Here is a 16,726-nt window from a genome sequence, read left to right on the forward strand (position 1 = left end):
TCTTTTAAATTAAAATATAAATATATTCATAACGTGGAATAAAATATAATCATCTAGTTTAGTGTAATATGATTTTTTACATAAATTTTTACATCATTTGTCAAAGATTATTTAGAAAACAGAGCTGTTTTCAGCATGTCAGGACAAATATTATAACAAAAACGCATTAAAATGTACATTTAGAAATAATTAATAAAATTATATTTTAAAATTATTTTTTTATGATGATTAATGTACGCTTAGATGCCATCAAGGTGGATAAAATATTTAATATTTCTCATTCTTTGAGAAATTCTTCGGTTACACCATTTGACATTTCAGGTCCATTCAGTCTTTATGGAAGGTATTTTTGGACTTTTTTAAATTAATTAATTAAATTATAAAATAATTAATTAAATTATAAAATAAAAAATAAAATCGTCCAAAATACCTTCCATAAGTCTTAACTTTCATAAAAATGATGCAAATGTATTTTCTATTGCATAAAATTAACATAAATACACTGTGCATTGAAATAAACCTGATGCTTGCTTTTAAAACACATTTAAAAAAATTGAATTTCTCATCTTGGAAACCATTTTTGTCACGACCCATTTAATGTTCCTTGACTGGAAAACCACGTTCCCAAATTCTAGATTTTCCAAGACACGTTTAAAACGTTTAATCCCTGATGACTGGTTCAGGTCTCTGAAACGCCTTGGACGGATACGTTCCTGAAGGAAAATATTTTTACTATGTGCTAGAGGAAATGATAAATGTGGTCCTGATGGTAGAAGACAATGTCTGAATGATCTAGTCTGGATAAAAGGAGATAAAACAAACAGGGTGGAAAATAGAAAAGGGCAAGAGACAATAGGGATTTAAAGGAGAATGACTGGAACAGAAAGCATGAGAGCAGGAGAGTTGTACTGTAAATAAAAGATGTATGACAGTAGTGTAGTGAGACAGACACGACTGTCATTCCTCATAAGAGACACACAGACAGGCGTCTTGGTTATTAACCTGTCTCTCTCTCTCACTTAAACAGTAAAAAACACTCCATCACTTTAATCACACTTCTGCACTCATTATTGCTCTCTCTCACTTTCTCTCTCTTTCTCTGTTAGAGAGCACTCAATATGAAACAGAACTGACACAAAGCTATTAACTGAAGTTAAATTAGTAACAGACATTTACAACCTTTACTAGATGGAGAGTAAGATTGACTATTGGGGAGAGAGGCATAGAAAGATATCAGTAAAAGGATCACTCAAACAATGCATGCTAACTGTTAACATTTTTGCACAGTTGAATTTTGTCAAAAATGGTGACCCTGTCTGTGAAATCCAGACTGAAGTTTCAATCTAATTATGAGATAAGGAGCATCAAAGTTTGATTTCAATTATTGATTTCACTCTTTGTCAAGGCCTTATTTGATATTAAAGATATAAAACGTTCTTTACATTTTTAAATCTGACTAAAACATTAAATTTTATAGATGAAAACAACAAATTGTTTTAGTTGACGATAATTAACATAATGACATCAGAAGTGTGGTTTTGTTTATTTTTGTTAAAAGTGTGGGTACTGTTAATTTATCGTCATGATGCACCTTAAAGTAGTTTCAGATGGTACGTGGCAAGCGTCAAAATCGCAGCATGGGTGGCGCTTTTCTCTTATAGACGGTTTCAGCAGTAACAACATAAACAAACGGCTATAGTGGAAAAAACGTAACTTCCGGTAAACTTACGCAAAGAATCAATAACAACAAAAAGTCCTTTAAGAGTAGTTTATTTCTGATAACAGGCAAAATAAACAACAAGTAGATTAAATTACTTTAAATCATAGCTAAAGCGTATCAAAAACTACACTCCCTGCTGAAAAAAAACAGCATCAAACCAGCATGTGAATTATGCTGGTCTATGCTGGTTTAGCTGGTGGTCACAGCATACCAGCACCAAAACACAACATATGCTGGTATGACCAGCATGGGATGCTGGTGCTAATGCTGGTTTAGCTGGTGTAATGCTGGTTTGGTGCGGGTTTAGCTGGTGCTAATGCTGGTGCTGATGCTGGTTTGATGCTGGTTTAGCTGGTGTTCACTTCTCGTCGTCTGTCAAATCGCACATGTTTTGGCGCTTTCCGCATGTATCCTACTGAAAATGAACTAGAAACTTGCGACTGCCGCATCACACCTGAAAGGCCCTTTACTCATCTAGCATTTTTTACTGTTGACAAAATGCTGGGTGATAATTTGGTAACAATAAATGTATCGATAAAACAATACTGACAGTTCAATAAGTGATCAATAATGTTTACGCACTATGCGTAATGCTGCATAGGCACTTCCGGATGCCACGTGCGGCCTTGGTTTAACTTACAATCACAGTGTCAATTACACTTGGAGAAGTCAAGTAAGATGAGGAAAGTTATACATGTATACGGCCCTATGATTTCCGCGATGCGAAAACGCGGACATAATCACAAAATCTCAAATGCGTGAAAACATTTTCCTTTTGTGTAATGTTGGACGCGCATGCAGGTTTCGTCAAAGCCTGGAACACAGCAGACAAAAGAGGTACAGTATACTGTACTTTCTTCCAGCGTCCACACAGCTTTAAAAGTATATACAGGACATTCACAAATTCAGGAAAGCTGAGAAAATAGCAGATCCACCACTGCAGAATATAACGTTACTGTATGAGTGTGTATTTTTCAGCGTATATAGCTTGTATATGTATAACACAAGCGTGATCACTGAACTAAGTTCTTTTTTTGTTGAAGTAAACATAAACAGCTGGATGTTTATTAGTATATTGAAACTTAAAGTAGTCTGTCTTGGTTCTTAAAGTGACAGGAGCCTGCTGCTTTCTGTGTCCGAAATGTTCATTACACACCAAAAATAAAAATCACTGACTACTCTTAACTGAACAACTTTTGCAGCTGTACATTTCGTTCAAACAGTGAAGACTGTCCCCTCGTTCAGACAGCCAACGACAAGCAGTAGCAGAGCGACGCGATCTCATTCATTTCAATGGAAACCTGGCGACTTCCGGCGACACGGGCGAAAGTGACCGTTGGTGACCGTATGGGCGTGTCCAGCGACGCGAGAAAGTTAAGAAAACTTTATGCAAATGTCGAGCGACTTTCGGGAGCGACTACCAATGAGAACAAAGCAGTGGAGTTCACGTCATCCTTCTCTCGTCAGTTACTGGCGTGGATGCTACTCATTTGTTTATGACAAGCAGATTTAGAAACGCCTCATTGAAAGAGACAAGCGACACACAGCGATAATGTCGCTGGCTGTCTGAACGAGGGGTGTGCAGTGTTTTATTTGTATTTATTGCTAATGTTAAATCATAGATTAATTTCATAACTAATATATTTAATACAGATGCCTGAAAAGTAAAACAAGATTAATATAGTCTTCTACCTCAATGGATCACTTGTTTGGAAAGTATTTATCATGTTCTGTAATTAAAGAGTAACTAAACCCTAAACCAACTTTTTTTAGTTAATGATCTGTAAGAATGATGCTTTATTAGTGTTGTTCATTGATTTTAGTAAGTTTTTTGACATTTGGATATAAAGTGTTTCAATACTGCAATATATGGTGTAAAAACGTCTGAGTGCTGCCCTCTTCAGGTTGAACGGTGGCTACTGCAGTTGAATTTTCCTATTGGATGTTGAGTCCAAAAAATGACTCGTGACGTAAGCAGATTCAAGCTAACCACGCCCTTGTTACGATCTCACCACACACTTGGTACGAGCTTAGTTCGTCCCCTCTATCTCCGTTGGGAACTGCCCACTTTTCTTGCATTTTTAAAATATTGCCAGTGGGCGGAGTCAGGCTCTGACCAGGGGTTTAGTTACGCTTTAAATGTCTGGTATTTACAACTGTCATTCAGAAGAAAATTATTTGCCTTTAAATTTGAGAGGAATAAGGATTTGTTATTCATCATGATAATTATCGATATCGACTGATATGGAAAAATTTCCATGATAATTTTTTTGCCCATATTGCCCAGCCCTACTTCATAATCAGTCATTTTCTTGACAAGATTACCACAAGTTTATTGTGACACCCAAACATAAGAATTCCGTCATCATTTACTCACCCTCATGTTGTTCCAAACCTGCATGAGTCCTCAATTCTGTTAAACACAAAAGAAGATATTTTTTAAATGATGGTAACCACACACTTGACGGTACCCATTGACTTCCATAGTAGGAAAAATACAGTGGGTACCGTCAACCATATATATGTATAAAGGCCGCGCTGCTGGCCAATTGAGTGGAATGCCGCATTTGGCGGCCATCTTACCACAGGGCGCTCGCTCACTCGTAGCATTGAGTCCAATGGAGCATGTACTTCTAAATGACCATAACCAGCCAAATTCTCCACCGAGTTTCAAACGGTTTGGTTAGTTACAAACGTCAGAGATGTACATATGACACTGCATACTTAATGAATAATTTTCATGAATCATATTAAAGCATCCAGAACTACAGCCACGTTAATAATGTTTGTAAGAAACCAAACCGTTTGAAAATCGGCAGAAAATCTAGCAAGTTATGGTCATCCAAAAGCACACTGAAAAAATGATTCATTGAGTTCAATAAACTCCTTTAAGGTAAGTGGTTGCAATCAATTTATTTAAGCTACATTTAAGCAAAAAAGATTAGTAAAGTAAAATAAAATATAAAACTTTTGTTTAAATGTAGCTTAAATAAATTGATTGCAACCACTTACCTTAAAAAATTTTATTAAATTCAATGAATCATTTTTTTTAATGTACCTGCACCATTAAACACAATGCTACAAAAAGAGCGAGCTGTCTGAAGTAAGATGGCCGCCAGGTGATGACGTTAGAGACTCCGCCATAACACATCTAGCCTTAATACATATCTATGCCGTCACCTATGTCATAATTAGTGGACGATAGATATGGGTTTTTATGGCCGATGCCGATATTAAGAAAGCTGTATGGCCGATATAACACAAATGATATTACAGTAAATAAGAGACAAACAGAAATCACTAATCAAAATACCTTATTTTGTGTTCAACAGAATAAAGACAATCATACAGGTTTAGAACAGCACGAGGGTGTGCACATGACGACAACATTTTCATATTTGGGTAAACTATCCCTTTAACATTCTTTACTAAACGTAAGATTAAATCTGTCACAAAAGTGCAGATCGTCAGGTAAAACCATCTATTATCTGGCCCACAAAATGCGTCCGACATTCCGGTGATAACTTGACAGCGGTTTAAAGTCTTACCACGGGAGCCACGTGGATTGCGGTGTTAAACACACAATCTAGCTCAGATCTGCTGCTTGAAAATGTGTGCTTCAGTGCAGAAAAACAATATACAGTAGGAGATAGATAGCTTCTGTTCCACCACATGCAATATAATCACCACCTATATCCTGATATAAAGCCTTTAGAGAGGAAAGCAGGAGGTGTGTTTACAGTAAGTGCAATTGTTCCGCTATAGACTCTAGTCAAAGTAGATGCCATACACATGTAAATGAAGCTGTGAAAGATGGAACCAGTGCTGTACCTAGACAGCGAGAGAAAACACTTTCACCAATATAAAGATTAGACGTCAACTAATATGATTTTTTTAACAAAATGTTGCTATATTTGGATATAGTATATAGTTTTTGATATTTTGTTAAATCTTTGTTTGGAGGTACAGTACACTATTATTGGGTAAAGTACTGCTGTGTTTATTGAACAACAGATAAAAAACACAGTACACAGTGAAAATGCTCTATTAAATATAGGCTAGAACAACAATGGTTGTAGTGTAGTATGGATTGAAAGACAAGCTTTGGCCAGCATTTCCATGGTTTGCCAGGCTGGCTTATGTGGATTAATGCTGGTTTGGGACCGGTCTAGCTGGTGGACCAACAAACCCATAAGAAAAAATCTGGTTAACCAGCATTCCTTTTGCTTAATCTGTTTGACCTGGCAGTTTAGCTAGTTAAAAAGCCTGGTAGATACTCCAGCATCCCATACAGAACATATACAGGGGAACAACAATGTCTAACAAATGTGGTCAATGTGAGGTGCTCAATTGTGTTAGCAATGCAAAGATCATGGGTTCAATTCCAAGGGGACACATATGGGTGATTCTCACGAAATTCAGATTTAGAAGGTGTCCAGCATCAGAATTTTTAAAAAGCCCTTGAAGACAATTTCTTTTTTGCACATATAAGATTAAGGTCTGAACTTACTATAACCATTATTTTTAGAGGATTTAAAAATATTTTCTATAGAATTATTTACATTTTTAGATTATCATTATCAAAAATTATCATTACCGCAACATGATTAAATATATGCATTTACAAAATCATGTTTTGGTAATGAGAACTAAAAAGTTGTCTAGGTACTATGACAAACAAAATTTCAACTTTTATCTGGAGAGAAAAAATAAGAACTGCTTATCTGATAGCCATTTGAGTGTCACAGTCAATAATGTCCCTTCCAACATTTTTTTGAAAATGTTAGTTTCTTGAGGGCTTAAACAATGATAGAAAATTGTTGCGGAGGATGAGAAAACTGGTCTTGGACACATTTGTATTTCTTATTATTGCCTCTAAATTTACCAATGATCACCAAATACCACATGTTTCTTTATGTTTATAGTATAACATGCACTAAAGCTTTTTATTTTTTAGATTTTTTAATTATAAATATTTCCATGTCAAAGAACTCAAATCCAGTCATGGACACGTTGCAGTAATGACATTTTTTCCCTTAAATGTGAAAAAAAACAAAATTGGTTTAAATGATGTCATTTGAAATCATGTGCAAAATAGTACATGAAGAGATGTTTGTAACTGTATGCTTCTCATTTTGATACTCTTACTTTGCATTTACCTTTTTTATCAAAATGTTTCATGACACTAGATCTAATTTCGCAAGAATCACCCATAAATATGTATACTGTAAGTTGCTTTGGATAAAAGCATATGCCAAATCCATAAATGTAAAAATACTTTCTTACACTGCAAAAAAATGATTTTCAAGAAAATTTTCTTATAGCTTGTTTTCAGTAAAAATATCAAAAAATTCTTAAATGAAGATGTATTTTCTTGATGAGCAAAATGACCCAAGAAAATAAGTCTAGTTTTTAGACAAAAAATGTCAAATTTAAGTGATTTTGTGGGGAAAAAAATGGGGTAAGCAAATTTTTCTTGAATTAAGTGTATCACAAAAATGTTCAAGATTTTTTTGCTTACCCCATTGGCAGATTTTTTTGCTTGTTTTGTGCACAAATTCACTTAAATTTGATATTTTTGGTCTAAAAACTAGACTTATTTTCTTGGGTCATTTTGCTCATCAAGATAAAGCATCTTAATTTAAGAATTTTTTTTTCTTAATTTTTTTTTTGCAGTGTACAACCACCTCAATTTAAAATCAAAAGATGTCAATTAGAAGTGTGTGTTTGATTTACCTGTAAGTACGTGATTCTGTTCTGCACCAGGTCAGAGAGCTCCTTCGCCTCTTTTTCTCTCCAGTCTCCAGCACCATCTGCCTGGCTCAGATGATACAGGTCAGTCATGACGGACCTAAAGATCACAAACAGGTATCACCAATGAACACAGTTTACAACTTCAAACTAAGTGGCATCTTTTATTAGTTAAACCTATCGATTACGGCCAATTAAAGAGCATTTTCCAAACAAACACATTATATTGAATTAGCCATGCAGCCACGTTATAACCACAGCCGGGTCGAGCATGGCTAATCATCCACAATGCAATTATGATCGCTCTATTAATGACATCATTTGTTCGCGGCTGTGCGGCATTACGCAAGCAACTTTTTTCTGAAGTGCGAGCAAACGCGCTGATCTAAACGTACACACACCCATTAAAGCTCGGTAATGGCATTACAAACCCGTGAGATTATAGCTGTTTATAAAGAGATTAGAGAGGGAGAGAATTTTTCTCAGTAATGAAATGTAGCACATGATTATAGCGAGTGAACGTAAGCTTAAGCGTGTAAAAGTGTGTGTGTTAATATATTCTACTGAAGTGCGACATATTAAGGCAAGCACTTCTAGCTGAGCTATTCACTTCTAGATATATGTGTCAGATTGTAATACTGTAATGCAGTCGTGTCTGTACTGGGATAAGGTCAGTATTAAAAGCAAATAATGCGTGACTCACTTTGTGAATAAAAGTCTTATTTTGTGATTTATTGTTTTCTACATAAAACCATCCTACATAATGTAAAGCACATTCTGTGAAAATATAACCTTTATAACTTTAATATTGACTGAGTAAGGCTATGCCATAGATTGATATCAATGTGAAATTAATGACTGAAATCAAACTTTGATATTCCTAATCTCAAATTAGATTATGATTTTCAAAGTCAGTGTCACATATTAGCCACAATTTCAAATTTAGTTAATTTTCGATTTTTTTTCATCTAAATATACAAACTCTTTTCTATTTTAGTTTTCAAAAGTATTATACATCTCAACCAGTAGTCAGTTTTTACTACCTCACATATAAATGATGCATGGTGTGAATGATATAGACCAGAGGTCTTCAACTTTTTTCTGAGCAAGGGCTACACAATGAATAAAACATTTGGAAAACATCTGGAGGGCTACTTTTTGATGTACTCTACTCAAAACTTTTTGTTTTCCTTGTTGATTTTATTTTATTTTATTTTACTTGTTGATATGATTTATCATTGTTTAAAATTTAACATACATTAAAGAAGCCAAGCTAATCTATTTTTTTAAATAAATATTAAAATTGAGGCCTTTTTCCATGTTTAAGTGCTATAATTGTGTCCCCAGTGCTTCTATCAACCTAGAAAATGTGAAAAAGATCAACCCAGTAACTTAGTTTTGGTAAAAACTCTCTGCAAGCATGTGAAAAAATAGGTTATTGAAATTTGGCTCCTCTTGTGATGTCGGAAGGGGATAATACCACCCTTTAATCTGCAATATCCAACCACGGCACTGCCATTTAGTGCAGAGATCAGCTCATTTTCATTTAAAGGGACACCTAAAAACGGCACATTTTTGCTCACACCTACAAAGTGGCAATTTTAACATGTTATAATAAACTATCTATCTGGTATTTTGAGCTAGAACCTTACATACGCACTCTGAGGACAACAAAAACTTATTTGATAAATTAAATGAAAGAACAGACCCTCTGCTTTCCAACAAACGTTTCATCCTATCTTCATTTGTTGTCTTTTTATTGGGTAGGTTTCTTCAAAAATAGCAAATATTGAACAAAAAGCTGAGATTTTTTGTGAGCATTTTTGTAAAGGACTTTTGTTAGAGATCAGATTCAGAATGTAGATCAAAACATACACATCTTTCAAAACATACACAGAGTTTTTACTGTTTTTGAATCAGTGGATGCTTCAGCTATTTATTAGTTGGGTAAAAGCGCCACCTAGTGAATAATAGCGTAAAAATGGATTGCCGTAAAAACTGGTCATTGGCAAGAAAGCGTTTTCTCTTAATTGATGAGATATCTCGTCAATGGCGGGGAAAGTCGTTTGTTTATGTTGTTGGTGTTGCTGTCTATATTTAGTTAACTAAAACTCCTCAATTATAAGCTATGTCAATATAAATCAGTTCTCGCTATGGATATCTCAATACCCCGGTATTGGTGAACTGCTGATGTGTATGTGTATAACCTCTGTTGGTGTCCCAGGTCCTGCAGGAGAGTGTCGACATGTTTCTGTACAGCTCCAGTCTCCACCTGTCCGAGTTTCTTTACTTCGCTCCGTACGAAATACCACAGTTCTCTGACGCCATTCTCTACCTTTCGCCTTAACTCCTCCTGGTCCTTTCCTGGGCCTAAAGGAAACACATGCAAACAGTCATCGGTACCGGTTACTGCTTAGGTTTGTTATAGAAAGAAATAATTTCTTGATATAAGTAATATTTCACCAATTTCAGTGTAGGTTTAGCTTTTGCACACATAACTATTTACATTGCTGAAAAGTTACAGTAAGCCCACACACGTCATGTAAACTGAAAGTGACATGATTGTTAAGTATGGTAGCCCACAGTCGCTATCTGCCGGCCTTGAGAATCGAACCGGCTACCTTTTAGGTTAAAAGCCCAAGTCTTTAACCACTAGGCCTCACCTGTCCCCCCTGAGTGTAAACGATACAGACAGTGTAAAGATGTGTGTACATTGTACTGCAACCATGTAAATGTGTGCGGTGTACTGTAAATGAATAAGGCTATCAGTGGCTGTAAGACAACCCTGCATACGTTTGTGATCTATATAGTGTTACACTAATGCTTCCTGAGAAGACAGCCACACAAAAGATCCCTGCAATACAAAAAGAGCTGCTGACCCAGAAACACCCCATAGAGGGTGTGAGTGTGTGTTTGGGGTCATTATACAGGAGTAAGGACAGGTTCTTAAACCAGGATTCCCACAGTACAGTCTTACAGTATTTGGGCACATTGCATTAGATACATAATGAATTAATGTCATTACATTATGGTATAAACTTATCAAACCAAGTTACAACTGCAAACAATGCTAAAACAAGTCAGCTGTTTTGTTATTTTATTATACATACGTATTTTTGAAAGTGAAAGTTATTTCTATGCCACCAGACGAGATTACGAAATTAAGTGGGCTACTAAACACCTCTTGTCTGCTATTGGTTGGGCAAACAGTTTTTGGTTGGTTAGATGCTTTGATAGCGCCAGACTCACAGATGTGTAAGGTAATCCACGGTGTACTTACAGCTGTCTCGATAGCATTTCAAAATTCTACATTTCCCCTTTAAGTGACCAATACTTTTAAAGGGACACTCCACTTTTTTTGAAAATATGCTAATTTCCAACTCCCCCGTTATTTGAACATTTGATTTTTACCATTTTGGAATCCATTCAGCTGCACTCCGGGTCTGGAGATACCACTTTTAGCATAGCTTAGCATAATCCATTGAATCTGATTAGACCATTAGCATCGCTCTAAAAAAGAACTAAAGAGTTTGGATATTTTTCCTATTTAAAACTTGACTCTTCTGTAGTTACATCATGTACTAAGATTGACGGAAAATTAAAAGTAATAATCAAGGACTTTGCTGCTGTAACACAGTTGCAGCAGGTGCAATGATATTACGCAGCGCCTGAAAATAGTCCCCTGCTACGGAAAGTAACCAAGGGGACTATTTTCGGGCAGTGCGTAATATCACTACGCCTTCTGCAGCCAGTTTACGGTAGCAAAGTCCTTGATTATTACGCCAGAATAAGAGTATAGTTCATAGCCATATCGGCCTAGAAAATCACAACTTTTAATTTCCTGTCAATCTTAGTACACGATGTAGCTACAAAAGAGTCAAGTTTTAAATGAGTAAAAATATCGAAAGTCTTTGTTTATTTTCGGCGCGATGCAAATGGTCTAATCAGATTTAATGGATTATGCTAAGCTATGCTAAAATTGTACCTCCAGACCCAGAGATCAGCTGAATGGATTCCAAAACGGTAAAGTTAAAAAAAACTCTAGGGGAGCTGGAAAATGAGCATATTTTCAAAAAAAAGTGGAGTGTCCCTTTAAAGGTCATATGTGTGCGTGCATGTGGTAAACAGTGTAGGTGATGCTTAGAGGACAACTTATAGTCATATGACCGTCCTTCACTGTGAGGGTGAGCCCACAAACACATACGCTTTCATCTATATTAAAAGGCTCTTAAGGCTATTAATTTTACATATATCAACCAAAAGTGTTATTTATATTCTAATAAACTTACAAATCGTGTAAATGTGTTTTTATGCTTTCAAAAAATGAACATTGATTTTCTGTGACGTTATAAACATTGGTTTTGTAAATTTTGTTGATGTAAACAGTTATTTAGCTAGCTGAACATATAAGTGATCACATACCATCAGCAGGGAGACTCCGGTAAGAGTTGATCTTCTCCTTAGCTCTGATCAGTTGCTCTTCTAGGTTACGTAATTTACCCAAGGCTCCAGGACCACCATCTGCTTGTCCATCCGGCAACCTGACAGACAAAGGGAGAGATGTCAGCATGCTACTCACCTGGGGTAGCACTATGATGACCAGTTTTGCGTTCACACTTGTGAAGATTTGCGCCCGCATGAGTGAAAGTGGATGTGAGAGTCTGGCCTACTGGGTCAAGGTGAATTGTGGTTGGCTAATTTCCCAGGGGTCTTTGCTCTTATGGTTCTTGCTTCCAGTGCCAATTTAATGCAATGATCTGTTGCGGCAGCCACTGCGGGCAATTCATTTGGTGGCAGGAGCTATTCATCACATATATAGACACACAAACACTTGACCTGAGCTTGCGTATAGGCTCCTATCACCTATCACACACACACACATTTTCATCTCATAAACTTTATTAGAGACAAACATCCGAAGACCCAAACCTCCATCATTACTTGACACCCCTTCAACCTGCAGTTAATTTATGAAATGAGTAACTTTAGTAGACACGCACACACACACACACGGCATAACACAGAGCTCCATCCTCTTTTCTCATGCGCCCACTGTGTCCTTGCTGTGGGTTTGTAGTGGAAATCTAAGCCGTATTTGAAATGCGTCTGACGTGAATGGAAATCATTGTGAAACGTTGCCACACCTGAAATAGAGAGAGAGAGACACCGATAGAGAAAAAAGGAGAGAGGAAAAATGAGGAGAGCGAGTCTTATCGGAGACGAAGAAGGATGGAATTGTATTTGTGGGAAGGCGTGTGTTGAAACGGTAAAAAATGCATTTCCATTTCACCTGGATGCAAATGGTCATATGGATGTCTGTCAACAGAGATAGAGAAAAAAAGAGAGAGAGAGCAAGAATGGGCGAGAGTGTGAATGGTGAAGGGATGATGAAATTGGGAGAAAAATTGCTATGTCAAACATTAATAACATACTTGGCTCGTCAAGGACAAAATGAGAGTAAGAAAGAAAATGAGAGATGTAGAGTTTGTGTGCATTTGGGAGGGGGGTTGGTATGTTTTAGCGATATTGTATGTTAGGAAAACACTGAAACACACAATTTTAAAGACAACTAAAACCCATTTAACTTATTTATCAACGTTAAGAACTGAAACATATCTGCCCGAGTATATACAGTATATGAACGCGTGTGTGTTACCTTAATAGAGTTATATTAATAGAGATGTCAATGTCTGTGACATTCAATCCAAGGGGTCAAGGTTTGGCTGGATAGCCAGGGCTAGTTAGTCTCTGGTGACAGCTGCTGTAATAGGACCTTCTGGGCCCTGGGAAAATCATTACTTCTTTCTTCTATTGATGGTCATTTAAAAGTAAATAAAACGCAAAAAGTACACATCTATACATTTAGTATAATATAACGAAATATGTGGCTTGTAAAACTTCATATAAACACACTAATACTTTTATATGACTGTCAATGAAAAACGTCTCAGTTTACGGATGTAACTCTTGTTTCCTGAAGGTTGGGAACGGAGATGCCACGTCGATGACCGACGAATTGGGAACTCGCTAGAGAGACCAATCCACTTCAAATGTAACTAGAAAGAAACAATAAATATTGAGATGTTTGCTGTATGTAACAAAAAATTTTTATGGTCTAAAACGCGTGAATTCACTTAGAGCACCTTTAAAAATGAACAAATAAATGAATGAGTAAACTACTGCCCCGCCCCCCGATACTATCGTGTATCGGCGAGCTCACAGCCTGACAATAGGACGATCTCAAAATGGGGCATATCGCCCAACACTAATATGCAGTGCACCTGCCGTCTCCTTATACCCCCAGTGGGGCGTGGTCGCCAAATGCAAATACTGCATGCCAATATTCATTGGCTCTTTATAGTTACACTCATAGTGGATTGGTCTCTTTAGCGAGTTCCCAATTTTTTGACGTAACATCGAAGTGACCAACTGAAAGAGAATATGCTTTTTGCACACATACCACAATGGTGCAGTTATGGGATCAACCAGCAGGGGCTAAGGGCACCAGCAAACCTTGAGACCTTGGCTGAAATAACTTTTCTATATGTTGAAGTAACTCAACCAATTAAATCCAAGTAGTACTATATTTAGAAGATATTCATTCTGCTCAACTCATCCTTTTACTAAATAAAGTCACACAGGTTTAGACTGATTTAAAGGTGAAAGATGACAAACTTTCCATTTTTGGCACACCTATACCTTTAAGACAGCTGCTGTGAACAGTTTTGACACCAACGTCACTCTGAATGCCCACATTACAACCACAAACCTCTGAAGCTACCCTCCATGCTGGGTTTATAAGAAACAGTGGATGATCTCCATAATCCGGTTATTTCTAAGCCTGCGACAACAATAAAGGCTTTGCTATTCACTCCCCTGACCTTTCTCTCTCTTTCTCCTCACATATCACCTCTCCACCGACACCTGAGCTTCATCATGTGGCGTTACATAACCAGCCATCACTAGCTAATGAGGACGCATCAGTCACAGCAGGGGCAGAGAGAAACATTTAGAAACACACAGCGCTTTGTGAAAGTGACTGTCAGGGAGGTGTGATGGAAATCCCATGAGGCCTTGTGTTTTCTGCTGATGTACCAGCCCACAGAGACACATGTACTGAAGTAGGACGCCCGCGCACACGTACGCGTACAGATGGGACCAAAAAAAGTGTGAAGATGGAAAGTAAATGCACAAAACTGACATACGTTCAGGCGAAACCACCAACGGCTTGCTGTCGGCTACGGGTTCGGCTTTTTCTGACAAATGTCAGAGTGACAGAACAGTACACTAAGATAGACGTCCAACCTCTGCAGTTATTTGTGATGTGTTGGACAACGGTTTGTGTGATACCTGGTGTGTGTGCGAATAAAAAACACAAAATAAATGATTTATTTTGGGGTTGGGGTCGTGTGGTGCAGCGGTTAAAATAACTTGGGGGTGGTAACCAAAAGGTTTCGGGTGTGATTCCCGTTGGGAGCCAATCACGATCCATCACCGTGTCCTTGAGCAAGGCACTTAACCTCGCGTTAATCCCGCGGGATTGTCCCTGTAATAAGTTCACATTCTACCTGGCCTAGTTGTGTGGTGATGAATAAATGAGAAGTTGACAGGGTCTACTCCATAAAAAACAGCTTCTCTAGACAAAATGTTAAACGCTTGAATAAAAGCGTCTGCTAAATGAATAAAATTAACTCATGATAAAACTACGAGGGTGTTTCGGACGAATGTCTAAAACATGCTGTGTCTTTGCACAGTGCCCATTGTGAACCACAAAAGCAGAACTGACCTGTACAACTGTAGTACTAACCCTAAACCCAACGCCTATTAAGTCCATGTTGTTACCAGTATTTTGTTTGGTAAGTACTGTTAGTCCACTTACTATAAAAAAGTATATTATATAAATACAGTGTAAAAAGCCCAAGTGTGCCATTGTGTGTTTGTGGTTCTGATGAGTGCCTGTCTTTATATGCAAAATCTGAGGAAAGTGATTCTTAAAGATCTCACGTTTGTTAAACAAATGCGTTTTGGATCATAAGAAAGCATGTACAGTAAGTTTTGGTACAAGGAGTACTTTGTAGAATAGTTTTGGGCATTTTCATGATGTGTGTGTGTGGGGGTGAGCAACCTACATGTCAGCTAATTAGAGTTTGATATATTTTATTACAGCTCCGGCAAACAGGACAACCAAATAAAAGGCTCAGCCTACACCCAAGTGTAATTAGTCACATTTAGGAGGCACTAATGGACTGTCACCGAATTTCACAGTTCACCGTCGCTATGGCGATATATTCGGAGGTGAGGGATCCTGTGCCTACCTCAAATGTATATGCCCCCTGGGCTGCATTTATTGGCTGGGTGGCTGGCCAATTATAAAAATCATTGCAAAGCTCTGTGAGATCACTCATAGAAATGAAAAATCTTCAGTGAGATTTAAAGGTGCAATGTATAAGTTTTAGAAGGATCTCTTGACAATTGCAATATAATATGCATAACTATATTATAAGTAGGGATGTCCCGATACCACCTTTTCATTTCCAATCTGATACCAGAATTCCAAATATCAGCTGACACCGATACCTGCCTGATACTTCTGTAATTAAATACATATAGTGCTTTCTGCTACATCTAGTAACTGTCATAGTAAAAAAGCTTAAAGGAACAGTATGTAAGAAATTTATATAAATGAATCATAAAATGGCCCAGATATGTCACTAGACATTAAGAAATCATTTTCATTTCAAATACTTATATCACTGACAACAGTATGACAAGAGTATGTTGTCATTTTGTGTATTGGCCACCAGTTGTGTGATTGCAGTACCAGTTTTGTCCACAAGTTTTGTGATTGCAATACCAGTTTTGGCCACAATCCTACATACTGTTCCTTTAAGTGTGCAGATGGTTATTTTGGGAATTATGCGCTTGACCGGACTTTTTATGCACATTCCGGGTGCAGAATTGATGCACCTTAGTCATATACACGCTACGTTTATGGGCTTTCTGGGCGCAGAATTGATGCACATGAAGCATCCTTACAGGGAGATCCTCGCTCCGCAATGGAAAGTTCATAACTGTTAAAACACAAAGAGAATAGATGCGTCATGTGCTCAGCACATAGTGAATTGCATCCATCCAATGGCTTACTGAGACTTTATAAAATCAGATCTTTAAAACAGCCTACAGTTATCTTGTGTGTGCGTGTGTGAATGATGCGTTTCATCCGTCGCATCACCAGTGGATAAACTCAGTTTGCGA

General features: G+C 37.2%; 1 protein-coding gene across 5 annotated transcripts in view; it reads right to left on the reverse strand.

Moving 5' to 3' along the window:
- fut8a (fucosyltransferase 8a (alpha (1,6) fucosyltransferase)) overlaps positions 1-16,726 on the reverse strand; it is a 133,310-nt gene that overhangs the window by 15,487 nt on the left and 101,097 nt on the right. For all 5 annotated transcript variants that reach the window (XM_055171929.2, XM_055171928.2, XM_055171930.2 and 2 more), the window contains 3 exons: positions 11,894-12,012; positions 9,679-9,841; positions 7,457-7,571 (listed from right to left, as the gene is read on the reverse strand). In XM_055171929.2, coding sequence (XP_055027904.1) covers positions 7,457-7,571; positions 9,679-9,841; positions 11,894-12,012 — 397 coding nt within the window. The remainder of the gene's footprint in view (positions 1-7,456; positions 7,572-9,678; positions 9,842-11,893; positions 12,013-16,726) is intronic.

The sequence above is a fragment of the Misgurnus anguillicaudatus genome, chromosome 7, assembly GCF_027580225.2.
Source record: "Misgurnus anguillicaudatus chromosome 7, ASM2758022v2, whole genome shotgun sequence".
Classification (NCBI taxonomy): domain Eukaryota; kingdom Metazoa; phylum Chordata; class Actinopteri; order Cypriniformes; family Cobitidae; genus Misgurnus; species Misgurnus anguillicaudatus.